The following is a 27,693-nucleotide window of genomic DNA, read 5'->3' as shown; positions in this document are numbered from 1 at the left end:
TGACTGTGCAAGTATGCAAAGAACCCTAAAGAAAGAAATAGCATCTCATTTTCCATCCAGTCCTTGCTCAGTATGTTTGTTGGGCGGCTGTGACAGGCCCTGGGTGTGGAGTCAGCTGCAAGTGCAGAGCTCCCACTGGGATGTGAGGTGCTGTTGTCCACGGCCTCGCAGCCCCGGGCTCAAGTCTCAGTGTCCTCACAAAGGGGTTTGTGTCCTCACCGCAACCCACATGCGACCCACAGCCCAGCCTCGCCTCTCCCTCAACAGCCTGCACCTCCCTGTCCCTCAGCACCTGCTGAGACATCCGCAAGGGGCCTGTCTGGCCCCGCTGGCCTCTCCCTATGGGTACCTTAACTGAGAAGGGAAAGACCTCCCACTCAGCCTCCTCACTTTGCAAGCACTGCAGGGTGGTCCAAGGATGACACGAGGGCACCCAGGTGACATGCCTGACCCAGTCAGTCCTAAATAAACGAGAGCTACTCTTCCACAGCCATCATCACCACCACCAACCTTTCCTCACTTTCTGGATTCAACTACCTCCCAAACGCTCTCAAACCTCTCAACCCCACTTCAGACATGGAGTGCGCCCCTCCTGAAGCTCCTTCGCTCTGCCCTCTTACCACGCGTCCTGACTGCAGCCTCTTCCGTGGCTTCCTGAGCTCAGCTCCAACATTCTTTAACCTACCTTCCCCAGCAGTGCTATTTCCGAAGACAAACACCTCCTCATTCTAGTACGTTGTTTTTAGTGACCATCCGTGCCTCGCCACTGCTTACCAATCAAAGCATCCACTCCTTAGATGGAGACAAGGCTCTGCACAGCCCGGCCTACGGCTGCTCCTCGTGGCACAGCACAGGGCTCCGGAGAGCTGCCCATCTGCAGCAGGAGCTACAGTTCTCTAAACAGACAGTGACTCCCACATTCCCATGAGTATCAAGTTAACTGAGAATTTGTGTATTCATTTGGCAAAAACTCATGAAAATGCATCACTACTCATTGAGCTTGGGAGTCCAAATCCTGCTGTAACCTGCAGGCTGCAAAACTTCATAGAGTGGATTTAAGCTCTCCAAGCCTCAGTTTATTCACCTGTAAAATACGGAATACATCTCGTATGTTGCATGGATAAAAATGAATAAGACAATGCACAAAGTACCCCAAACACAAGGAGGGTGAGGACTCCTTTCCTAAAGAACCCCACAGCATAACAGGGAGAGAGGCTGCAAGAGATCATGCTACTGAGAGGCACTAATGCAGGGTCCACGTGGTGCAGTCACAGGAGACTGCAGAGAGGGGGCAGGGACTGCTCCCAGGAGTGGTGGCATCTGACCTGTGACTTGAAGAATATGAATTTACTAGTGGTTTCCACAAGAGAAGCGCTCCAGGAAGAGGGAACTGTTTGTGGCTCGCACATGGGTCTGGGAGCAAAGACAAATGCCTGTGAATGGAAGAGACACACACAAGAGAAGGGCTGGAGAGGGAGGAGGGGGTGAGGAGCTCTCTAGGTCCCATCAAGAGAGCACAGTGAAGCAGAGAGCCTCCTGTCCACCAAGAGGGCATGCAGAGCCAGGCTCAGGAGTCCCGGCTTCACTCTGGATGGGCCCTGTCCAGGTAACAGAGTTAACTGAGGCATTATTCTAAGGACGGAGTGGTGGGGGTCAAATGTGGGGGAAAGAACTGGGATCGAGGTCTAGGTGAAGGACGATGTGGCAGCAGAGGCATCAAGACAGAAAGGAAGAGGCAAATGCATGAAATCTTCAGAAGTCTAGAAAAGAGCATCAACTGGACTTGGGAACTGAATGTGGAGGCTCCGGATCCAAGACCTCGAAGAGCAGCTCAGGCTGACTGCCTTGCTCAGGGAGGCTGGCCCTCAACAAGAAACAGGAATTAAGAAAGTAGACAGCTTTGGGAGAAGGGGAGAACACACAGATGGTGAGTCTGAAGTGGCTACGGGACAGCCACTGCCTCCTGAGAAGGAGGAACATCTTTCCTCATACTGATGTTCTGTTCCCATATCCTCTCTGGTGCAAGGCCAACTTCTAGGTTCTGTATCCATTGAAAAATCCCCCAATACCACACAGTCTTGATGACTGCAGCTTATTTAAGTCTTGAAATCTGGTAGTGAGTCCTTCAACTTTCTTCTTTGTCAAAATCACTTCAGCTATCCTGCTCCTTTGCCTTAAAAATAAATTTAGAAATAATCTTACCTACAAAACAAATCTTGACAGAAACTGAATTAAACTGAATATCGAAAAGAGAAGTGACATTTTTAGTGTGTGGAGACTTGAGGTCCATGAGCAAAATCACTGTGTTTATTTCGGTCTATTTTGGTTTCTTTCATGAGTGTTACGTAGTTTGCAGCCCACAAGGCCCACACATTTTATATTAGATTCACAGCTAAGTACCACGCTTTTTTCAAGGAATTATAAACCGCACCGTACTTTTCATCTCAGCTGGCACATATTCACTGCAAGTGTAGATACACCATTGGTTTCTGCATGTGGACAGTCTACCCTGTGACCCTGCTGAACTCACTGGCTCACAGAATTTTTTGTACGTTCCTTGGATTTTCTAGGTAGATAATTATGCCATCTGCAGAGAGGGACAATTTTCTTTCTTTAATTTTAACTCGATTTCTTCCTTTCTGATATCCATACCTTGCATTCCCCTTTCTTACCGTACTGCACTGTCTGGAGTGCTAGCACTGTTGGACAAGCACCCTTGCTTCCTTCCTGACCTAGGGAAAGCGTGCGTCTCCATCACACAGAGTGAGGCCTCAGCCTCAGCTCTTTAAGATTCTCTTCAGCAACCTGAGGATGTTCCCCTCTAATCCTTGTTTTCCGAGTTTTCTTCTTAAAGCATGAATGAGGGCTACATTTGTCATATGCTTTTCTGCATCCCTTCCTGCTCTTTATATCCAGGGCTGTTCTGTTAAGGTCATTGCAGTGTTTCCTTCCTAATTACAGATCAGGCCAGCATTAGATACAATTATTACATGACAGTGTAGAGTCTTATCAAGGTGAAACATGAAATCCTAAGTCCCTGAGTAGCTGTTTTATCTCCTTAAACTAAACATAATATAATGTATTTGAAAGTGCAACAAACTTCTCTATTAAGAAGAGAATTTTTGATCTGTAAAGTACAAACCCCTACATCTAAATATAGTAAAAATAAGCTACAGGACAAGCTACAGTCCTAATGGACACCCACATAGACAGTCATGGAATTCCACATCCCATTTGTCTCACTAAAAAGTAGATATATTACCAAAAATACCCACAATATATAAAATGTGTATTTAATATTTACTGAGTGCCTCATAACGCGATGAGAACGGCGGGCCGCGTCTTGCTAGCCCCTGTGGTGTCTGGGTCGTCTGTGTCTCCTCTCTGGGTCGTCTCTCTGTCTTCTCTCTGGGTCGTCTCTCTGTCTTCTCTCTGGGTCGTCTGTGTCTCCTCTCTGGCTGGGTCATCTCTGTCTCCTCTCTGGGTCATCTCTCTTTCTCCTCTCTGGGTCATCTGTGTGTCCTCTCTGGGTCATCTCTCTTCTCTCTGGGTCGTCTCTCTGTCTTCTCTCTGGGTCGTCTGTCTCCTCTCTGGGTCGTCTGTGTCTTCTCTCTGGGTCGTCTGTGTCTCCTCTCTGGGTCATCTCTCTGTCTTCTCTCTGGGTCATCTCTCTGTCTCCTCTCTGGGTCATCTCTCTTTCTCCTCTCTGGGTCATCTCTGTCTTCTCCGTGGGTCATCCCTGTCTTCTCTCTGGGTCTTTAGCTGCTGAGCGTGCATCTCCCCTACTGCAGTGGAATCTCCAGGAAGGCAGTGTCTGTATTATCCCAACTCTAACCCCAGAACCTGACTCCTAAATAGCAGCCAAAAAAGTTGCTGATTTAAATTTTTAAAAAAGAATAATGATAACGAGCCTAATTTATGAAACAAGGGTGGTGGAAGGTATATAGAAGACTGCTGTAAACAGAAATCAAACACTTGCACTACTGTTTCTGCCCTGGATGAAAATATTTTCTGTGTGGAATCCAAAGTTGGAAATACTATATAAAAATCCGGAAGATACCTTCTGTATCTAGTTCTTTCCTGTCCTTAAAAATAATTGAGATGTATTTGAAAAATCTGTTTTTTACCTTGTTATTGACGTTGCAAAGTGCAGCTAGCGTAGGATTCTCACCACAGGTTTGGCAACATGCAGATAAATTTAAAGCCAACAAGATCTTTAGGAAAAAACCACACAATTTACAGTAATTGATTTTTGAAACTATGTGTTATTAAGTTATTAATTCCTGTCTCACTCCTTCTGGGCTGCTATAACATGGTGGCTCACACCTGTCATTCCAGCACTTTGGAAGACCAAGATAGGAAGATGGCTTGGGCCTAGGAGTTCAAGACCAGCCTGAGCAACACAGTGAGACTCGATCTCTATCACAAATACAAAAATTAGCTGGGCTTGGCAGCACACACCTGTAGTCCCAGCTACTAGGGAGGCTGAGGCAGGAAGATGGACTGCGCTCAGGAGTTTGAGGCTGCAGTGAGCTGTGATCACGACACTGCACTCCAGCCTGAGTCACAGAGCAAGACCTTGTCTCAAACCAGCCCAGGTGACAGAGCAAGACCCTGTCTCAAAAAATAAAAATTAAAATTAAAAAATACCATAAACCAAGTGGTTTATAAACAACAAACATTTACTTCTCATAGCTCTGGCGGCTGGGAAATGCAAGATGAGGCACCAGGAGATTTGGTGTCTGATGAGGGCCCTCATCATAGTGGAGCCTTCTTGCAGTGTCCTCAGGGCTGGGAGAGGGAATCTGCCTCCCTAGGACCTTGCTTTTAAGGGAACCAATCCCATTCATGGGGGCTCTGCCCCATGACCCAGTCACCTCTCCTAATTAGTACTATGCCATCATCTGGGACTCAGTTTCAACACAGGGATTTTAGAGAGAGATGAACATTCAGGCCACATGATACCTGAGTGTAACGTATCTGCTGTCAGAAACAACAGGGAATATCACTGCATTGTGAATAAAGCTGTTCTAATGACACATATAAAAATTTAAAAAGAAAATGGGAGGAGAGGCTTGGCAAACGTGGAATTTGCCATGTGCGAAAATTATTCTTTAAACACCATGTACATTCTGCCCTCAGACATGACATAATACCCCCTTTCACTTATACAGTTGGCCAAAAAGCAATGAGAAAAATTGTAGACAGTAAAAGGTTCAAGTTTTCTCGATATGAAACTTTATAATAGGTTTTAAATAACACAGTTTTCTTAGAGGAAATCAATGAGTAAGATGGTTATAAACATAATTATGTGCCAATTTCACTTTGCTAGACCAATGTATTTCTGATGCTTTAGTAGGGCAGTTGATTTGAACAGTGAAATGTTGATTTTGGGTGTCTAATGGTCAAAATTTCCACTTTCCTGGTAATAATACCATTTCAACATGTGGAATACACACTAGAAATCCCTCATGGTATATGGGGCATCAACCTTGCTGTGTGTGTGTGTCTGTGTCTGTGTATGTGTGTGCTTGCACGCATGGACGCACGCACACGTGCCTATAGCTGGAATAAAACCAAAACACACAGAAAATGTCATTTTTGTATGTAAATTTGAAAAATATTAAATGCAAGGAACTGAAATCCAGGAACGTATGTTCTTTTCACCCCTTCTACATTTTTAAAAGGAAATGTTAAATTACCTCAAGAAGACAGATAGTCTCCTGAAAGCCCTGTGGCCATCGCTCCTTTTTGGCAACATGGACCTAGGGCAGCTCTTTCATCTGAGCCCCCACTTCACTCCTCTTGGTGCTGCTGAAACTAATCTGAGCCATATCATTTCAACCATGGGCACGTCAGTATCATTTGTGAAAGAAAGACACTTTAAACAGAACCGAAATATTAGCACACCAGAAAGCCACAATAACTCCTCCATGTTAAACAGAAGTCAGGGTTCTAATTTCCAGGTGTCTCGTGTGTCATAGTTTTTTACACTGCTTGTCTGAAGTATGGATCCAGGAAAGGTCTCTTGAGCCTCTTTTACTCTACAGCTTTCTCCTCCATCTCTTTCTTCCTTGAAATTGATTTGTGAAAGAACCTGGACTGACGGTTTCAGTTCCCACAATCTGCATTTGGCCACTGGCCGTTTCTCCTGTGCCTGTGGGCCCTGTGTTTCCTGTGAGTCACGGCTGGGCAAGGCTGGCGAGGCGAGGTTCCGTGGAGACTGCTGCAGCGCAGGGAGCGTCCTTCCATCAGGAAGCAGGGTGTCTGGCCGCCTCCTCTGATGTAAACAGCCACCCACAATCGATTCCTAGGCCCACGAATTCATCATGGGTTGAAAGTGGCATATAGTTGAAGTATTTATCATTGACTTTGGGACATCTTTTTCTGGAGAAGAGAACTCTGGCATTTCTAAATGCAAAAAATCCACATGGACAACAGATGTTTTCCAAAAACAAAGTTACGTCATTTATAATCACTCCATTCACAGACTCTTTCTAGACAGTAAATCAGGGATTTTAAAGCACTATTTTAATCCAGTGCTTTAGTTAGATGTCCTTTCTCAGCTTGGTGGTAGTATTTCAAGTTCTGAGATTCCCAACTTCAGCTATGCTATTATACTTTGCTTCTTACTGCTGCTTGGAGAAAACTGAGAGGAATTCTACATGTACACAAAGACCCCTTGAAAATACTGGAGATCAGATAGCTGTCACAGAAACATGCAAGACAATGCTAAAATACTGAATATAATATCTGCGCATTTATGCATTTAGTTGAAAATAATTTAAAAGATAACTGAAACTTAGGTTTGAACCATTTTTCCTTTTGAGTTATGTTTATAAAGCTTTATAGCTCAGTAGATACCAAAAGTCTTATTCAGTTACGTAATTGGAGCCAGGGAGAATGAAATGGAGAACTGTCTTAGTCCATCTTCTGTTGCTATAACCAAATACCTGAGACTGGGTAATTAATTTTAAAAAGGAATTTATTTCTTACAGTTCTGGAGGCTGGGAAGTCCGAGGCTGAGGTGCTGCATCTGGTCAGGGCCTTTCTGCTGGTGGGGACTCTCTGCAGAGTCCTGAGGCACTGCAGGCCGCCCCATGATGGGAGGAGGCTCAAGAGGACCAAAGTGGCTTTTCTAACAGACCCACTCTTGTGACAACTAACACTCCACGAAAACCCACTGATCCATTCACCCATTAATCCATGAGTAGATTCATTCATTCATGAGAGCAGATCCCTCATGACCCACTTGCCTCTTAAAGGCCCCACCTCTTAATAGTGTCACACTGGGGATGACATTTCAATAAGAGTTTTGGAGGGGGCAAACATTCAAACTGTACAACAAATTTAGAATACTTTCTCAAAGCTGAGTAATTTAAAAATACTATAATTTTAGTGTTTGTATTTAGGTCTACGATCCATTTTGAGTTAGCTTTTAGGTACAAGTGGGATAAGTATCCAACTTCATTTTTTGCATGGGATATCTAGTTGCCCAGCACCATTTGTTGAAAACACTGTTCTTTCTCCATAGCGTTATCTTGGCATCCTTGTTGAAAACCCAATGACCATAAGTGTTTGGATTTATTTATGGCCTCTCACTTCTAGTCCATCAATCTATGTGTCTGTCCTTATGCCCGCACCACATACCACATTGTCTTGATTACTGTAGCTTTGTATTAGGTTTTGAAACCAGGAGCTGCTGCCACGTGTAATAGCTCATGCCTGTAATCCCGGCATTTTGGGTGCTGAGGCACGAGAATCACTTAAGCCTAGGAGATCAAGGTTTCAGTGACCCACAATTGTGCCACTGCACTCCAGCCTGGGTGACAGAGCAAGACCCTGTTTCAAAAACAAAACAAAACAAAACAAACCCCTAATCTCACATCTTTCACCCACCCCCCACTCTGCAGCCCACATTCCTCGGATGCATGTCTTTTTTTTTTTTTTTTTAAAGAAGAAATCACGAGTTGCAAGTTCTCTAACTTTGTTTGTTTTTCAAGATTGTTGTAGCCATGCTGAATCCCTAGTATCTCCATGTGAATTTCAGAATCAGCTTGCCAATTTATGCAAAGGTAGCTGGGATTTTAGCAGGTATTACACAGAACCTGTAGATCAAAGAAGCTAGAATTGTTGCCATCTTAACACAATGAAATATTTTTTGATGCACTGTAAATACAATTGTTTTCTTAATTCTATCTCTGGATGGTCCGTTGTTAGCATACAGAAATACAATTTCATTCTTGTGTGTTGATCTTGCGTCCTACAATCTTACCAAACCCCTTTAATTAATAGAGGGCTGGGTGACTCCTGAGGATTTCCTATGGACATGACCATGTCACACATACAGAGAGAGTTTTGCTCTCCTTTACAATGTGGATGCCACCTTCTTGCTCTTGCCTAACTGCTTTTGCTAGAACCCTGAATGCTCACAGCAGCATTAGTTGTAGTAGGCAAAAAGTAGAAACAACCCATGTCTATCACCTTATGAATGGATAAATAAAGTGTGGTGTATCCACACGATGGAATATTATTTGGCAATAAACAGAAATGAGGTACTGATATACGCTACAATACGAATGAACCAGTAAAAGAGTATATGCCGGTGAAGGAGGCCAGCAGGGACTGCATAGGTCTGACTCATTTACGTGGAACGCCCAGGACAGGCAAGTCCTCAGAGACAGAAAGTAACCAGGGGCTGCCTGGGGCATGGGTGATGGAAGGGGAGGATGGGGAGTGCCAAGGTTGCTTTTTAGGGTGATGAGAATGTTTTAAAGTTAGATTGTGGTGAGAGTGGAATAAGAGAGCGATGTATCCTGACAGTTGACCATTTGAATTAAACAAATGCGTGGTATCTTCTAAAATGTTTCCGTTGCTAATCAATCATGTTATCAGTAGCTTAAAACTGACATATTCAAATAAATGACTAACACTTCTCATCAATGAACGATAAAGTTTTTGGGTTTGTTATTCTGTCCATGTGAATAAATGCAATCACACCTTGTTGGGTTAAAGAAACTGCAATACTTATGCAGACATTCCTTCAGGGGAGTGGCACACGTACTTTCTTCACATATGAAGATGAAGCCCAAAAATATTTTTTCAATCTCGATGATTTTTTAATTTCATAACTTGCTAATTTCAGACTTTCCTTCACCTCTTATGCAGTAGTAGATAACGTAGAGTCTGTAATACAAAATTATTTTTCAAATCTTACCTCGAATGCTCTCCATGATTTCAAACACTGATGATTTCTACAACTTTTGTCATTTTAATACAACAGAAATTAATATGCCTCCAAATTGGAAGCTTTGAAAAAGGGAGGAATGAATGCAGCCAGAGAGTAAGAGTGCCGTCACGTCAAAGAGATTCACAGCAGACTCGGCTATGGTATGTAGCTATATAGACAGAAAATGTCTTTTGACAAAAGGTTTCTGATTTCTTAAAAAAAAAAAAAAAAAGCTGCAGCTCTTTAATGAAAAAGAGTTTTTTGGGACTATAATGAACAAAGCAGGCAAAGAGGAAATTAATTTCTAGGGAAAAAGTCCTGCAGGCATCATTCTCAGAGTGGCAACAGATGTGATCCATGACTGAGCCGAGGAGACAGTTTCTGAGACACAGCTGCAGAGGTTTCGGACCACATATTCCTGAATTGTGAATTGGCCTCACCCCTAAACTCTACCACACCATCATACAAAAGGGAGCCAGTGATTTTAATATATAAACAAAGGTAACACTGAGATATGCCACGCACCTAGAGCAATAAACTTTCTTGTGAAGATTCTAGTTAAACAAAGTAAGACACATACATAATCAACGGATGTATCAAAACACAAACTTACTTAGACCTTACAAGAAATGGAAGGGGGGCAGCCAAGACAGCCGAATAGGAACAGCTCCAGCGTGAGCAACGCAGAAGATGGGTGATTTCTGCATTTCCATCTGAGTTACTGGGTTCATCTCACTAGGGAGTGCCAGACAGTGGGCCCAGGACAGTGGGTGCAGCGCACCTTGCGCGAGCCGAAGCAGGGCGAGGCATTGCCTCACTCGGGAAGCGCAAGGGGTCAGGGAGTTCCCTTTCCTAGTCAAAGAAAGGGGTGACAGACAGCACCTGGAAAATCGGGTCACTCCCACCCGAATACTGCGCTTTTCTGATGGGCTTAAAAAACGGCGCACCAGGAGATTATATCCCGCACATGGCTTGGAGGGTCCTACGCCCACAGAGTCTCGCTGATTGCTAGCACAGCAGTCTGAGATCAAACTGCAAGGCGGCAGCAAGGCTGGGGGAGGGGCGCCCACCATTGCCCAGGCTTGCTTAGGTAAACAAAGCAACCGGGAAGCTCATACTGGGTGGAGCCCACCACAGCTCAAGGAGGCCTGCCTGCCTCTGTAGGCTCCACCTCTGGGGGCAGGACACAGACAAACGAAAAGACAGCAGTAACCTCTGCAGACTTAAATGTCCCTGTCTGACAGCTTTGAAGAGAGCAGTGGTTCTCCCAGCACGCAGCTGGAGATCTGAAAATGGGCAGACTGCCTTCTCAAGTGGGTCCCTGATCCCTGACCCCCCAGCAGCCTAACTGGGAGGCACCCCCCAAGCAGGGGCAGACTGACACCTCACACAGCCGGGTACTCCTCTGAGACAAAACTTCCAGAAGAACGATCAGACAGCAGCATTCGCGATTCACGAAAATCCGCTGTTCTGCACCCACTGCTGCTAATACCCAGACAAACAGGGTCTGGAGTGGACTTCCAGCAAACTCCAACAGACCTGCAGCTGAGGGTCCTGTCTGTTAGAAGGAAAACTAACAAACAGAAAGGACATCCACACCAAAAACCAATCTGTATATCACCATCATCAAAGACCAAAAGTAGATAAAACCACAAAGATGGGGAAAAAACAGAGCAGAAAAACTGCAAACTCTGAAAAGCAGAGTGCCTCTCCTCCTCCAACGGAACACAGTTCCGCACCAGCAACAGAACAAAGTTGGACGGAGAATGACTTTGACGAGTTGAGAGAAGGCTTCAGACGATCGAACTACTCTGAGCTACAGGAGGAAATTCAAACCAAAGGCAAAGAAGTTAAAAATTTTGAAAAAAATTTAGACGAATGTATAACTAGAATAACCAATACAGAGAAGTGCTTAAAGGAGCTGATGGAGCTGAAAGCCAAGGCTCGACAACTACGTGAAGAATGCAGAAGCCTCAGGAGCCAATGCGATCAACTGGAAGGAAGGGTATCAGTGATGGAAGATGAAATGAATGAAATGAAGTGAGAAGGGAAGTTTAGAGAAAAAGAATAAAAAGAAATGAACAAAGCCTCCAAGAAATATGAGACTATGTGAAAAGACCAAATCTACGTCTGATTGGTGTACCTGAAAGTGACGGGGAGAATGGAACCAAGTTGGAAAACACTCTGCAGGATGTTATCCAGGAGAACTTCCCCAATCTAGCAAGGCAGGCCAACATTCAGATTCAGGAAATACAGAGAATGCCACAAAGATACTCCTCGAGAAGAGCAACTCCAAGACACATAATTGTCAGAATCACCAAAGTTGAAATGAAGGAAAAAATGTTAAGGGCAGCTAGAGAGAAAGGTCGGGTTACCCACAAAGGGAAGCCCATCAGACTAACAGCGGATCTCTCGGCAGAAACTCTACAAGCCAGAAGAGAGTAGGGGCCAATATTCGACATTAAAGAAAAGAATTTTCAACCGAGAATTTCATATCCAGCCAAACTAAGCTTCATAAGTGAAGGAGAAATAAAATACTTTACAGACAAGCAAATGCTGAGAGATTTTGTCACCACCAGGCCTGCCCTAAAAGAGCTCCTGAAGGAAGCACTAAACATGGAAAGGAACAACCGGTACCAGCTGCTGCAAAATCATGCCAAATTGTAAAGACAATCGAGGCTACGAAGAAACTGCATCAACTAACGAGCAAAATAACCAGCTAACATCATAATAACAGGATCAAATTCACACATAACAATATTAACTTTAAATGTAAATGGACTAAATGCTCCAATTAAAAGACACAGACTGGCAAAATGGATAAAGAGTCAAGACCCATCAGTGTGCTGTATTCAGGAAACCCATCTCATGTGCAGAGACACACACAGGCTCAAAATAAAAGGATGGAGGAAGATCTACCAAGCAAATGGAAAACAAAAAAAGGCAGGGGTTGCAATCCCAGTCTCTGATAAAACAGACTTTAAACCAACGAAGATCAAAAGAGACAAGGCCATTACATAATGGTAAAGGGATCAAGTCAACAAGAAGAGCTAACTATCCTAAATATATATGCACCCAATACAAGAGCACCCAGATTCATAAAGCAAGTCCTGAGTGACCTACAAAGAGACTTAGACGCCCACACAATAATAATGGGAGACTTTAACACCCCGCTGTCAACATTAGACAGATCAACGAGACAGAAAGTTAACAAGGATACCCAGGAATTGAACTCAGCTCTGCACCAAGCAGACCTAATAGACATCTACAGACCTCTCCACCCCAAATCAACAGAATATACATATTTTTCAGCACCACACCACACCTATTCCAAAATTGACCACATAGTTGGAAGTAAAGCTCTCTTCAGCAAATGTAAAAGAACAGAAATTATAACAAACTGTCTCTCAGACCACAGTGCAATCAAACTAGAACTCAGGATTAAGAAACTCACTCAAAACCGCTCAACTACATGGAAACTGAACAACCTGCTCCTGAATGACTACTGGGTACATAACGAAATGAAGGCAGAAATAAAGATGTTCTTTGAAACCAACGAGAACAAAGACACAACATACCAGAATCTCTGGGACACATTCAAAGCAGTGTGTAGAGGGAAATTTATAGCACTAAATGCCCACAAGAGAAAGCAGGAAAGATCCAAAAGTGACACCCTAACATCACAATTAAAAGAACTAGAAAAGCAAGAGCAAACACATTCAAAAGCTAGCAGAAGGCAAGAAATAACTAAAATCAGAGCAGAACTGAAGGAAATAGAGACACAAAAAACCCTTCAAAAAATTAATGAATCCAGGAGCTGGTTTTTTGAAAGGATCAACAAAATTGATAGACCGCTAGCAAGACTAATAAAGAAGAAAAGAGAGAAGAATCAAATAGACACAATAAAAAATGATAGAGGATATCACCACCGATCTCACAGAAATACAAACTACCATCAGAGAATACTACAAACACCTCTACGCAAATAAACTAGAAAATCTAGAAGAAATCGATAAATTCCTCGACACATACACCCTCCTAAGAGTAAACCAGGAAGAAGATGAATCTCTGAATAGACCAATAACAGGCTCTGAAATTGTGGCAATAATCAATAGCTTACCAACCAAAAAGAGTCCAAGACCAGATGGATTCACAGCCGAATTCTACCAGAGGTACAAGGAGGAACTGGTACCATTCCTTCTGAAACTATTCCAATCAATAGAAAATGAGGGAATCCTCCCTAACTCATTTTATGAGGCCAGCATCATCCTGATACCAAAGCTGGGCAGAGATAGAAGCAAAAAAGAGAATTTTAGACCAATATCCTTGATGAACACTGATGCAAACATCCTCAATAAAATACTGGCAAACCGAATCCAGCAGCACATCAAAAAGCTTATCCACCATGATCAAGTGGGCTTTACCCCTGGGATGCAAGGCTGGTTCAATATACGCAAATCAATAAATGTAATCCAGCATATAAACAGAACCAAAGACAAAAACCACATGATTATCTCAATAGATGCAGAAATGAATTTGATAAAATTCAACAACCCTTCATGCTAAAAACTCTCAATAAATTAGGTATTGATGGGACGTATCTCAAAATAATAAGAGCTATCTATGACAAACCCACAGCCAATATCATACTGAATGGGCAAAAACTGGAAGCATTCCCTTTGAAAACTGGCACAAGACAGGGATGCTCTCTCTTACCACTCCTATTCAACATAGTGTTGGAAGTTCTGGCCAGGGCAATTAGGCAGGAGAAGGAAATAAAGGGTATTCAATTAGGAAAAGAGGAAGTCAAATTGTCCCTGTTTGCAGATGACATGATTGTATATCTAGAAAATCCCATTGTCTCAGCCCAAAATCTCCTTAAGCTGATAAGCAACTTCAGCAAAGTCTCAGGATACAAAATCAATGTACAAAAATCACAAGCATTCTTATACACCAATAACAGACAAACACAGAGCCAAATCATGAGTGAACTCCCATTCACAATTGCTTCAAAGAGAATAAAATACCTAGGAATCCAACTTACAAGGGACGTGAAGGACTTCTTCAAGGAGAACTACAAACCACTGCTCAATGAAATAAAAGAGGATACAAACAAATGGAAGAACATTCCATGCTCATGGGTAGGAAGAATCAATATCATGAAAATGGCCATACTGCCCAAGGTAATTTATAGATTCAATGCCATCCCCGTCAAGCTACCAATGACTTTCTTCACAGAATTGGAAAAAAATACTTTAAAGTTCATATGGAATCAAAAAAGAGCCCGCATCGCCAAGTCAATCCTAAGCCAAAAGAACAAAGCTGGAGGCATCACGCTACCTGACTTCAAACTACACTACAAGGCTACAGTAACCAAAACAGCATGGTACTGGTACCAAAACAGAGTTATAGATCAATGGAACAGAACATAGCCCTCAGAAATAATGCCGCATATCTACAACTATCTGATCTTTGACAAACCTGAGAAAAACAAGCAATGGGGAAAGGATTCCCTATTTAATAAATGGTGCTGGGAAAACTGGCTAGCCACATGTAGAAAGCTGAAACTGGATCCCTTTCTTACACCTGATACAAAAATTAATTCAAGATGGATTAAAGACTTAAACGTTAGACCTAAAACCATAAAAACTCTAGAAGAGAACCTAGGCATTACCATTCGGGACATAGGCGTGGGCAAGGACTTCATGTCTAAAACACCAAAAGCAATGGCAACAAAAGCCAAAATTGACAAATGGGATCTAATTAAACTAAAGAGCTTCTGCACAGCAAAAGAAACTACCATCAGAGTGAACAGGCAACCTACAAAATGGGAGAAAATTTTCGCAACCTACTCATCTGACAAAGGGCTAATATCCAGAATCTACAATGAACTCAAACAAATTTACAAGAAAAAAACAACCCCATCAACAAGTGGGCGAAGGACATGAACAGGCACTTCTCAAAAGAAGACATTTATGCAGCCAACAGACACATAAAAAAATGCTCATCATCACTGGTCATCAGAGAAATGCAAATCAAAACCACAATGAGATACCATCTCTCACCAGTTAGAATGGCAATCATTAGAAAGTCAGGAAACAACAGGTGCTGGAGAGGATGTGGAGAAATAGGAACACTTTTACACTGTTGGTGGGACTGTAAACTAGTTCAACCATTGTGGAAGTCAGTGTGGTGATTCCTCAGGGATCTAGAACTAGAAATACCATTTGACCCAGCCATCCCATTACTGGGTATATACCCAAAGGACTATAAATCATGCTGCTATAAAGACACATGCACATGTATGTTTATTGCGGCACTATTCACAATAGCAAAGACTTGGAACCAACCCAAATGTCCAACAGTGATAGACTGGATTAAGAAAATGTGGCACATATACACCATGGAATACTATGCAGCCATAAAAAATGATGAGTTCATGTCCTTTGTAGGGACATGGATGAAGCTGGAAACCATCATTCTCAGCAAACTATCACAAGGACAAAAAACCAAACACCGCATGTTCTCACTCATAGGTGGGAATTGAACAATGAGAACACATGGACACAGGAAGGGGAACATCACACACCGGGGCCTGTTGTGGGGTGGGGGGCTGGGGGAGGGATAGCATTAGGAGATATACCTAATGCTAAATGACGAGTTAATGGGTGCAGCACACCAGCATGGCACATGTATACATATGTAACTAACCTGCACATTGTGCACATGTACCCTAGAACTTAAAGTATAATAATAATAATAATTAAAAAAAAATGAAATGGAAACAAAACTTAAGTGATAAGACTAATTTGCCAATCTTTAAAGTATGCTTTGAATTTTGAAAATATTTGACACTTTTTAAAAGTGAAGCCAAATATATTCAAAGTCAATGACACTGTTTAAAGTGAAGTCAAATATTATATTCAAAGTTAAATACAGTCTCTGCAAATCAGGCTTTCTCTAAACTACGACTCTCAGGACTGTATGCATCAGTTAAGTATCTGCATGTGTTAATATCTCAACTGGCCCAAACACCCCCAAAATGTTAATTACAGCACTCATATCCAAGGACACACATTAGTAAAAACAGTACCAGTGAGGCTACTCATATTTGCTGTAACTGAATACCTGGTTATTAGCATCATGCATAAGAGACTTGGTTTAAAAAACATTTCCAAGTCTTACCTGTGAGATTTGCTTGCCTCGTATGCACTCACTAGCACACACGTCATGCTTGCCTGCCCTTACAAACTGGGAAAACAGCTTTTCCCTTCATGATGATGCCATCTTGTGAAACTTATATGTGATTCAATTCTGAACAACATGGCATTTTGGGTAATGGATGCTATAATTAAAATGTGAGTCCTAAAAAACCTGTTGTTTTAGTGGGTGTTTTTAGTAACGGCTTTGTTTTACATGAAGATAAAACCTCCCTAACAAAGGAATTAATGTATTGCTTTAATAGGCTGCACCCTGAGTTAAGTTTTAAAATTTATGAGTTCTCTGCAGCATTGTTCTTTAAACAATGGCACTGTCAAATGCAACCAGTGAGAAGATTAAAGTTCTCCCAGCAGATTAAGTACAAATTGTCTGTCCTCCTGTTTCAGCATCATTTGTTCATTTATCAGCCGGCATCGAGTATTTCTGGTCAGTGTCAATATGCTCTGCATCCTTGCAGTTCACAGATGTCTACGCTTGTCGAATGAATTGCTTTATGTTTCATGCACTGGTGGCCGCAGATGTGTCACTATAGCAACATCATTAATTTCAGATCTTACCGGAAATGTGCACTCCAATCAAACCTAATTATACCACATTGCTTTCTTGTCCACAAGAAGGAAACTATAATGCAATTATTGGGATACTTCATTTTCTATTCTGCCGTGGCAAATGAGAGAACCACTGTGATGGACGCTTCTTATCCAAAAGCTTGCTGATGAAGCACAGACCCCATTTACGCTCATGCGAAGGACCACCTTCCAATTATGTTAGTAACATTAAGGCTCCTGAGACAGCAGTTCACTCTCCATCACTTCAGCTGAAACTCAAGGCACTTGGAAGATATCTGCAAACTGCCTTATGCCTCAACATGCCTCCTCTGATACCGAGAACCAGGACGCTTTATAATAAACAACCATCCACAGTTACAGAACCTCTGCTGTGACTGAGGCCCCCAAGGTGACTGCAAAAGCCTGTCTGACTTCTGATTTACACACTGAAGGGCAGAGCAAAAGAGCAGAATTATTTATATGACTAAAATATGGAATACAAAATAGAAAGATCTTAATTATTTAAGTTCCTGGAATAAAACAACCGATCAGCAGTAAATACATGCACTGGTTTCACCAGGGTACTAGAGGCCTCCCAAAGGCAAGGGGGCAAAACCAGCTGCTTTCAGAGTTGAGAGTGATTTGTATTTCTCTGTTGGCCTGGGTGCCCCTGTTATCTAGAGCTGTGTAACAAACTATCACAACATTTTAGTGACTGACAACACATTTCTTTTGCTCAGAAGGGTTAAAGGATTTGCCTAACATCACACATAGTTGGGGGGCACCAAGACTCAATCCCAGATTTGATTCCAAAGCCCTTTCCAATTGAGGATATGAAGTACATAGGAAACTAGATAGGAAACTACAGGCACAACTCAGAGACAGGGGAAGCGCTTGGTTCCAGACCTGGGCAATAAAGTGACTATCACAACAAAGTGAGCCACATGACTTTTTGCATTTCCCAGTTCATAGAAAAGTGATGTTTACACTATAGTAAGTCTATTACATGTGCAATTAGTAATATGTCTAAAAAACAATATACCTACCATAATTTAAAAATATTTTTGAAACGTGCTAACAATCATCTGAGCCTTCAGCAACTTTTCATCTTTTTGCTGGTAGAGGGTCTTGTCTTGACGGCTGCTGACTGATCAGGGTGGTGGTTGCTGAAGTTTGGACTGGCTGTGGCAATTCCTTAAATAAGACAACAATGAAGTCTGCCACATGAACTGACTCTTCCTTTCACAAAAGATTTCTCCGTAGCATGCCATGTTGTTGGACAGCATTTTACTCACAGAACTTCATTTGAAACTGAAGTCGATGCTCTCAGACCCTGCTTTATCAACTTAGCTTATGGAATCTTCCAAATCCTTGGCTGTCACTTTAACAACGTTCACAGCGTCTTCTCCAGGAGCGGATTCCATTTCAAGAAACTACTTTCTTTGCTCATCCGTAAGAAGCAACTCCTCATCTGTTTGAGTTTCATCCTGAGGTTGCCACAATTCAGTCATCTTCAGGCACCACTCCTAATTCTCTCACTATTTTCACCACACCTGCAGCTCTTTCCTCCGCTGAGGTCTTGAAACCTTCAAACAGTCATCCCTGGGGGTCGGAATCAACTTCTTCCAAACCTGTATGAATGCTGACCTCCTCCCAGGTACCACGTATGTTCTTAATGGCAACTGGAATCGTGAATCCTTTCCAGAAGGTGTTCAATTTGATTTGGCCAGATCTATCAGTAGATCCATTAGTAGAGACAGGGTTTCACCATGTTGGTCAGGCTGGTCTTGAACTCCCGACCTCTGGTGATCCGCCTGCCTTGGCCTCCCAAAGTGCTGGGATTACTGGCATGAGCCACTGCACCTGGCCCCAGAAGATTTTTTTAAAAACTACTCTAATGGTTTTAGGATTGCTAAAACTGTTTCTTCTGAGTCATTTTTAACAGCTTACACTTTTTTTCTGAGAATTTTTCTATTACTCAGCTTTTTAGATTTACTGGTTATAAAACATTGTCATTCTCTTAAAATTTCTTTTAAGTATCAGATACATCTGTATCTATGTTTCTCTTCTCTTTTGTAGTATGTGTTCATGCTTTGTCTTACTTTTTTTTTTTTAAATGGAGTTTTACTCCTGTTGCCCAGGCTGGCATGCAATGGCGTGATCTCGCCTCACCAGGATCTCCGCCTCCTAGGTTCAAGTGATTCTCCTGCCTCAGCCTCCGGAGTAGCTAAGACTACAGGCATGCACCACCATGCCCGGCTAATTTTTGTATTTTTAGTAGAGACAGGGTTTCTCCATGTTGGTCAGGCTGGTCTCGAACTCCTGACCTCAGGTGATCCACCCACCTCAGCCTCTCAAAGTGCTGGGATTACGGGTGTGAGTCACTGCACCTGGCCCACCTTTTCTTACTTTTTAAAGATCAGAATTCTGAAAGTGTGTTTATTTTGTTGTGTTTTTCAAAAGGCTGACAGGACGTATTAATCATTGATGGTTTTATCAAGTCACTGCTTTCTGTTGGTATCTTCTTTCCTTGTATTTTCCTTGAATTTATTTTACTATTCTTAAGTTGGCCATTTAGATAATTTTTAGGCTTTCTTGTTTTTCTATTTAAAAAAATGAAGGAAAGTTCCTATAAAACCTTGATTTTGTACATTCATGGGCTTTGATATAAAGTGATTATATTATTATTTAGTTCTAGGCATTTTTAATCTGTATTATTTTTGGATGTATGCTATTTAAAAGTATATACTTCAATTTCTAAAAATGCAGAGATTTAAGAACTTATTTCTTTGTTATTAACTTCTAACTCATCTCTTTTTTATTGTGATCAGAAATATCCACTCTTTAAAATTTATTGAAATTTGACTCACGGCCTAGTATGTATCAAATTTGTGTAACTTTCTCATACATGTCCGATAAGCACATGTGTTTCTAGTTGTTAGATGAGTAACTCTATATATGTCCATAAGATCTAAACTGACAATTATGCTATTCAAATCTTCTGAACTGCCTGCTTGGCTAATCAATAAACAAAAGAGATCTAAACATTTCTTCCTGTGGTTGACAGCAAATAATCACTATCTCCCTGTATCAATTCTTGCTTTATGTATTGAAACTATTTTATTAAGTACACATTTTGAATTGAACCTTTTATGTAGTGACCCTCTTTCTTAAATAACTTTTTTCATTTTAAGGTTTATTTTGCTTAATATTAATCAAGGTAGATATACCAGTTTCCTTCTGATTCATATTGGTCTACATGCTTTTTTTAATGTTTCTTTTATTTACAGCTTGATCCTTTATTTTCCTCTAAATATTCAATGGTTTAATCTTTTATGGCTTTTATCTTTATATAAATAAACCTTATTAAATTTTTTATGTTCCTCTTAGTTCTTGAACATTCTATTTTGAAATCCATCCATGTTTCTGTCAATATCCGTACTCCATCGTCACTGCTATTTAGTATTCAACTGTAAGAACATTCCACAATTTCTTGGTCCATTCTATTTTTGATAAACTTTTTTATGTTACATCTAGACAGCTGCTTGCTTTTGTTAACCATTAGAATGCTGTGAATACTCTTATGCATGTCTTCTGGTGTAGATGTGCAAACATTTCTGTAGGGAACAGAAGCAGGAGCAAAACGGCTGGAGAGTAGAACACGTGCATATTCAACTTGACTGATGATGCCAAAATGTGTTTTACCAAGTGATGCGCTAACGCTAACTTAAGTTCCCACCAAGAGTGAACAGGAGTTTCTGATTCCTCCTAGGCTTGCAAACACATCAGATCTTTCAATGTGAGAAGAAATGATATCTTTATTATGCTAAGATATTCTGTTCATGAAGACAGTACGCCTATGTATTTCGGTCTTAAGGGCTTTCAAATTTTAAAAACTTACATCCATTTAGGTCTTACGTATTTTTGTTTACATTTATTTTTAATGATTTTATACTTTTTGTTGTTACTCTAACTGGTGTTTTGGTATTAAATGTCCTAATGGTTGCTGGTGTACAGAATTGCCACTGAATTTAGATACTAAACTCATACATATGAATAAATTCTCTTAAAATTCTGAACATTTTCCTGAAGTTTCTTTTGCTTTTTCTATGAATTTGTTTTCTTTGGGAACAGCACGGTTGTTCATATTTTGCTACTTTGATTTCATGCTGGTGATTCTTCATTTCTGATTATATTTATCAATGAAGACTAAGTTGTTTGTAAAGTAAGCTGGGGTGGGTTTCTTCTGAAGTTCCATAAACCTGTTCCTCCAAAGGGCTGGTTTCCAAATCAAGGGGCTGTCTGTGAACTCTGCGTAAGGGGCAGGGCACATGAACCAGTGAGTGCTTCTCCCCAAAAGCCTCTCCACGTTGGGAAAGCAGCCCTCACAGGGGGCGCATGAGTGCTTCTCCCCAAAAGCCTCTCCATGTTGGGAAAGCAGCCCTCACAGGGGGCGCATGAGTGCTTCTCCCCAAAAGCCTCTCACGTTGGGAAAGCAGCCCTTACAGGGGGCGCATGAGTGCTTCTCCCCAAAAGCCTCTCCATGTTGGGAAAGCAGCCCTCACAGGGGGCGCAAGAGTGCTTCTCCCCAAAAGCCTCTCACGTTGGGAAAGCAGCCCTCGCAGGGGGCACATGAGCAAATCCTGGTGGTCACCTGCTCTCACAGGCGCCGCTCACGGTGGCCTGATGGCTTCCCGTGCCGCCCCACACACCTGTCGGCTCCAGGTCTGGGGCTCGTCCACCCCTAGGTTCTGCAGGACGTTTCTCCCACCCATGTGGGGTCTCCTCAGCAGCCACTGGCAACTTCGGTCTGCTTTGCTCTGCTCTCACCTGCAAACTGATTCCAACTGTTTTCCAGAAATAACTCAATTTCTGGATCCTCTAATATTTTTACTCCTGCTTGTTTTCTGTGTATTACCATGGATTTATTTATTCTTTAAACATTTCTCTGTAGGCTTCATGAGGTTGGAAAGGGAAAATCCTAACACTCTTTCTCAGTCTACCTTTTTGAACCAGAAGCCCCTCAAATTGCTCTCTGAGTCACTGGGATTCATAAACATTGCTCTCTTGGCGAAGTTCCTCAACCTCTCACAAGACAAAGTCTAATGGAAATCAAACACAAATCCAACAACTGAACTTTCAATTACACTAAAGTTACAAATTCATCATGAGAGATGACACAAAGAATACTGAATTTCTACTTTTGAGATAATAGTATGACTTCCAAAACAGAGACTCCTCAACTTATGATGGGGTTGTGTCCCAAGAGACCCATCCTCAGTAGAAAATGCATTTAATGCATCTCACCTTCCGAATACCATGGCCTAGCCCTGTCTACCTTAACTGTGTCAGAACCCTTACGTTACCTGACAGTTGGGCAAAATCAGCTAACACAAAGAATATCCCATGTGATTTCCTGAACACCATATTGAAAGTGAAAGAAAGAACTGCTGCACGGATAGTGGAAGTACAGTCCCGAGTGAAGCTACTGCACCACCATCGAGTTCGAGTGAAGCTACCGCACCACTCGATCAAAGTCGCATCAAGTCGAGCGACTATGAAACTGGGGACCGTCTGTGTGCCCTTTCCATTCATTCCTCAGGTTCCTGCCTCTGTGTCTTCTATGCACGCAGCCGCTGTGAATGGAGCTTTACTCTTCGGTCTGTTCTCCACTATGTATTAGAGACCTGTTTTGTTATTTTAATCCCTAATCTGCCACTTTTGCTATACCTGCAAATATTTGTTTCTTCCTTTAGTCTTATATCTTATTTCTATTTGTCTTGCTACGATGGCTAGAGCTTCCATTATGAATTTTAAATAACAGTCTTGTTTGCAGATTTCTCTGTCCTCTTGCTGACTATAGTGAGGATTTTTCTACTATTTAATAGTTCAAAACTATGTTGAATTTTGTTTGCAACATATTTTGTTTATCATACTATATAAGTATTCTTTTATTTTTAGTTCACTAAGAATTACTTGCAATTTAAATTATAAATCAATAAATCAAGGAGGAATTTTAGCCCTCAGATGTGGCTTTCCTTATAGTACCAGATTCCAATTGTTTGTCTTTAATCTGTTACGGATTGGTAAGGTTCTTTGATGAAAAAAAGAGGAAAACTAAATAAAGACAAACAGAATTTTGGTCCTAGAGCTTTAGAGTGGGATAAATAGTCTGTAGTAAAGCTTTTTAGGAGAATTTGAGTATTAAATACCAAATTAACATATCTGTTATTTTCTTCTAATAGCTCACAAGTATCATTCTATAATAAACAAACATGGAATTCTTGCTCTTAATAAGCCACTAGGGAGGTGTTACAAAGGTAGTTTAAAAAAAAAACTGTAAGACTGTAGAAAATTAAAAACACAGAAATATGTTACTTAAAGCTCTAAGAACTTAACATTTTGATAATTCTTATGATACTGTGTATACCAGAAGATGATTAAGCTGTGTGACAGTTTCAAGAGTAGAGGCTGAAAAATTCTAAATATGGACTCAATGATCTGTTCCAATACATACACATATATACATACACATAAACATATATCTATACGCTATGCTATTTTTTATTAAATGTCATTTTGTCCATTCAAAGGTGAACACAGACCACGAACAGTACCTGTTTTGTCTGTCAATAAATACACCAGGCGCCCAAGTTCTTCTGGGATAGTGCTGGTCCGAACGACCGTGCCAGGGATGTTCTCATCTTTCATCATCATCCATCCATACACCGCTTTGCCCATGTCCAAGTTCACACGCAAACTGCCAAATAAAACCCATTGCAGTGGTTAGTGTGATCCAGAGCCATGTCCAAGTTCACACCCAAACTGCCAGATAAAACCCACTGCAGTGGTTAATGTGATCCAGACCCAGGCCACACATTCAGGCTCATGGTTCCATATACACGTATTTTTTAATATGCATTATCTTTCATTTTATATGGAAATACATAATATTGGATTTTAGACTTTAAAATAAATGTATTTACTGACATTTAAGTCAACAAACATGTTTATACCCAAGATAATATTTATAGGTGACAGAAAAATAGGTAACTCCTATTCTGTCCTTCAAGACAGTCTGTAACACCAGATGGGACAGAAAAACAGACTGTTGTGAGTGTGCCCGCATATGCCCGCAAGGGACAACTACCAAAGGCTTACAGGACAGGGCACATACATGGAGCAGGCGGGGTCCTCCTGCAAATCAACATGGGAAATGGGCCTCAAGGTTTATCCACTTGTTTTACCATGACCAATGGGATATTTCCCGTGTTTCAGGAGCTAAACTGGAAAACAGAACAAATGGGATATGATATGACAAATAAAATGGTATCTGCTAACTATGCCCTGGACTTTTTAGTTATTTTTAAAATTTCATAATTTAAGTCCATGTAGTAAGACTGCAATTAAAGCACATATGATGAGTCATCTGACTGGGGACAATTCTGCAGAACCTTGCCTGGAGGCAGTGGAGTGGAGCAGAAGGCTGGAACCCTGTAGGCCTGGAAACCTACAGAGCGGCCATGTCAGAACATGAGCTCACATCACATCACTTTAGGAGGCAGGCTCTGCTCATGCGGCTGCTGGCAGCGCAGTTCTTCCTATACAGCAACTCAAAAATGTTCACATGTGTCTAATTTAATCCTGTCAAGAAAGCAGACAGGATGTACTTATACCACAGAGTGAAACTGCTGATATTCAAACATTTTTGACCCAGCAAAATGGAAATTCACATAGCTCAACTATTAATAAGTACACACTCGAAAAATAGTCTTTAGGAATCACAGTCAATGAAGGAAGTCTGTATGTAAGTTAAAGAACATTAAATAATCATACTTTGACTTATCTGTCCATAGAGTTCATATCTTAAAAATTCTAGGTACTAGTTAGAAAGTAAGCCTTTGACAATTACACAGCTTTTAAAACCAGCACCTCATCATCTTTCGCTATTTAAAATACAAACTAATCAAAGACACAAGCACTAAGCGAAGATGACTCAAAGCTCCCCTGCAAGATGACACTCAAGGCCGGACACAGCAGCCACTTGGCCTCTTGGTGCAGGACGGCTGCAGCTCCCTGGCGAGGAGTGCTGGCTGGCCATGCTGACGCCTACAAGTTACCCACCTGTATGCCTCCAGTGCCTCCTAACAAATGGGCTAGAGACGAAACCTTTATCAGCTGTGCTGAAGACTATGTGAACTGCTGCCTGCCAAATGTTCAGAGGAGTGTTTGACAGGCAGGAAAGGCTCAGGAAAAGCTAAGGACATTCCCGCAAATGGTTACTAAATAGCAGGGCTGTTCCACATGAGTTTAGGGTGAGTGGGAGGTTTGAAGAAGGAAAAGAAAACACATTTACATTAACTCTTCTTTGATTTGGGCTTTGGAGAAAGATTCTCTGTGAATCAGAAAGAGAAAGTGGAAGTCATGGGCCACTTAGCTAAAATGTTAGCAATACTCAAGAAAGAAGGAGGCAGGCAAGGGGCAAGGTGGCCAAGAAATGACTGCCTTCCTGTACAGAAGAGGGGAAAAGGGCTTGAAAGGGGGATTTGACTTCCTATTACACTATTCATGGCTCTGATTCTTTGGCTCGGATATCTGCACTTTGGAAAACATGGCTTTCTATCTATGTGCTGTGTTCTTTCAGATTTGTGTCATACTGTTTTGAAGAGTGTCAGCCTGCCTCAGCTACTATAATGCAAATGGGATTCTGCTGTTAGCTGGGAATTTCTGAAGAGCTTGCAGTTGGCCACTGGGCTCAGGGTGGTGGAAGCCAAAGGACCAGGATGGCTCTTCTGGGCGCTGCTCCTCAATCACGAGGGGCCTATGGCTCATGAAACCATTTCCGTGGTTAGACTTACGCGGAGCTGTTGTATCATGGAATATTAAGTTATTTCATGGAATATGATAATTACCACTGAAATATGGTAAGTTGAATACAAGTGCTCTGGGAAGATGGTATAAAGCAGTAGCTACTCATGAAAAGGTGAGAGATCATCTTCAGGATGAAAAAAATAATACCACATAGGGAGTATGTAATACTACATAGGATGCATATACTACCACATAGGGCACATATACTACCACATGGGGTATTTAATACCACATAAGGAGTATATAACAACACATCGGGAGCATTTAATACTACATACAGAGTAGACAGCTTATATGCATGTGATTCACATGTACTTTGATTGTTAATACAGCAATTTCCTCTTTAACGTTAAAAATCTCCATGATGCTCAGATTTCAAACACTAAGTTGGCAGAGTATAGCTATCACTGCTGCATTATGTGTAATTTTTAGTAATGTTCTAATTTTATAGAATTTTAAAACCTGGATCTCTACTCAGCTGTAAAGTACTATACTGTAACATAATATGTCACCCCCCTCAATATATATTAAACCTAGTATTTTGAGAATTATAGAAATAGATTATAAAGTAATCAATACCAGCCATATTTTAAGCTCATTTTATTGCTAATTTAGCAACTGTGAAATTGTTACCAACAGACCTGTTCCAGATAAGTGGAAAAAGGTACCTGTCATTTCAGACAGTTACCTGAAACAAAAGGCAGTCATGACTTTTATGCAATATGAAAAATGAAATAAATTATCTTAAACAAATACTGCGTTCAGCAATGTTAGGAGTAGGATGATACATGAACCTGTTTTATGCTACAGGAAGAAAGCATTCGTAAATCTCGGAATGTCAGATCTCTTAATTATACCTCCCTATTGTCCAAATAGTTCCTTCTGCTCCACAGCTACAAAAGTGTCTGAGGAGGTAACTTGGACTCTGAACAAATTTGAAGTGCGTTTTCCTAAAATATACCATGCAATCTTATTTAGGCACCACGATGCTTGCTACATTTAAGCTCTAATTTGTTATAATTAAACCTGCAGCATTTATCACTACCAGGTGAACCCAGTCCCACAACTTGTCTGAGAATCGCGCGAGATTCTCCTCAGGGAATGAAACTACCTGAAATAATTCACATGCGTTCCTCTGTCAGACTTATTTTTTGGATTCTAATCTGAGCAAAATGAAACAGAAGTCATTTAATCAGAAGTTTTATTGAAGAAATTAACATCTTTTCCTACAGATCGTAAAGCTGAAAGGACACAGAGGCCATGTGATCTGAATTTTTCCCAGCATTTGTCACTCTGTGAAATCTTTCCATTTTTCATGGGATATCAGGGAGGCAGGGCCGGCGCCCAAACACTCTCCCTGGGTGAGTCCCACCAGTGTGATCCACGGTGGAGACAAGACTCAAAATGTCTAGGCCTAGTATAGACCTCTCTCTGGGCTTCAGATGCACACGTGTTCTATTTCCTATGAGATATCTTAGATTCATCACAAACACCCTGAAATGAACAGACACACAATGGGTGTTAACATTCCTACTTCCTCTCCTTATGGGCCAAACAAAATAAAACACGCACATGTACTCTTCCTCAGCGTGGAAAGTTTCTCCATCGTAACGACTGGCACGGCCACCTGCCACTGCAGCCAGACACCAAGAGTAATCCATTTCCCTTTTCCTTCCAGTGCCTGCATCCAGATAATCAAGAACTCCTGCCAGTTCAACCTCCTAAGTTCCACAGCCACTGGCCTTCCATGCTTCGTAGGGAGGAGGCATAGGTAACTGTGTTTTACCTGTATTGATTCCTAATTTTCAAACCTTCTTAGACCAA

At 41.5% G+C, this 27,693-nt stretch overlaps 1 protein-coding gene across 6 annotated transcripts in view; it reads right to left on the bottom strand.

The window, feature by feature from the left end:
• ATP9B (ATPase phospholipid transporting 9B (putative)) overlaps nt 1-27,693 on the bottom strand; it is a 322,333-nt gene that overhangs the window by 90,087 nt on the left and 204,553 nt on the right. For all 6 annotated transcript variants that reach the window (XM_008952694.5, XM_003827309.6, XM_063597385.1 and 3 more), the window contains one exon: nt 23,616-23,758. In XM_008952694.5, the coding sequence (XP_008950942.2) occupies nt 23,616-23,758 (143 nt within the window). The remainder of the gene's footprint in view (nt 1-23,615; nt 23,759-27,693) is intronic.

This window comes from Pan paniscus, chromosome 17 (genome assembly GCF_029289425.2).
Source record: "Pan paniscus chromosome 17, NHGRI_mPanPan1-v2.0_pri, whole genome shotgun sequence".
In the NCBI taxonomy this organism is placed as follows: Eukaryota; Metazoa; Chordata; class Mammalia; order Primates; family Hominidae; genus Pan; species Pan paniscus.
The sequence above is the reverse complement of the archived record's forward strand: the minus strand, read 5'-3'. Positions and strand labels throughout refer to the sequence as shown.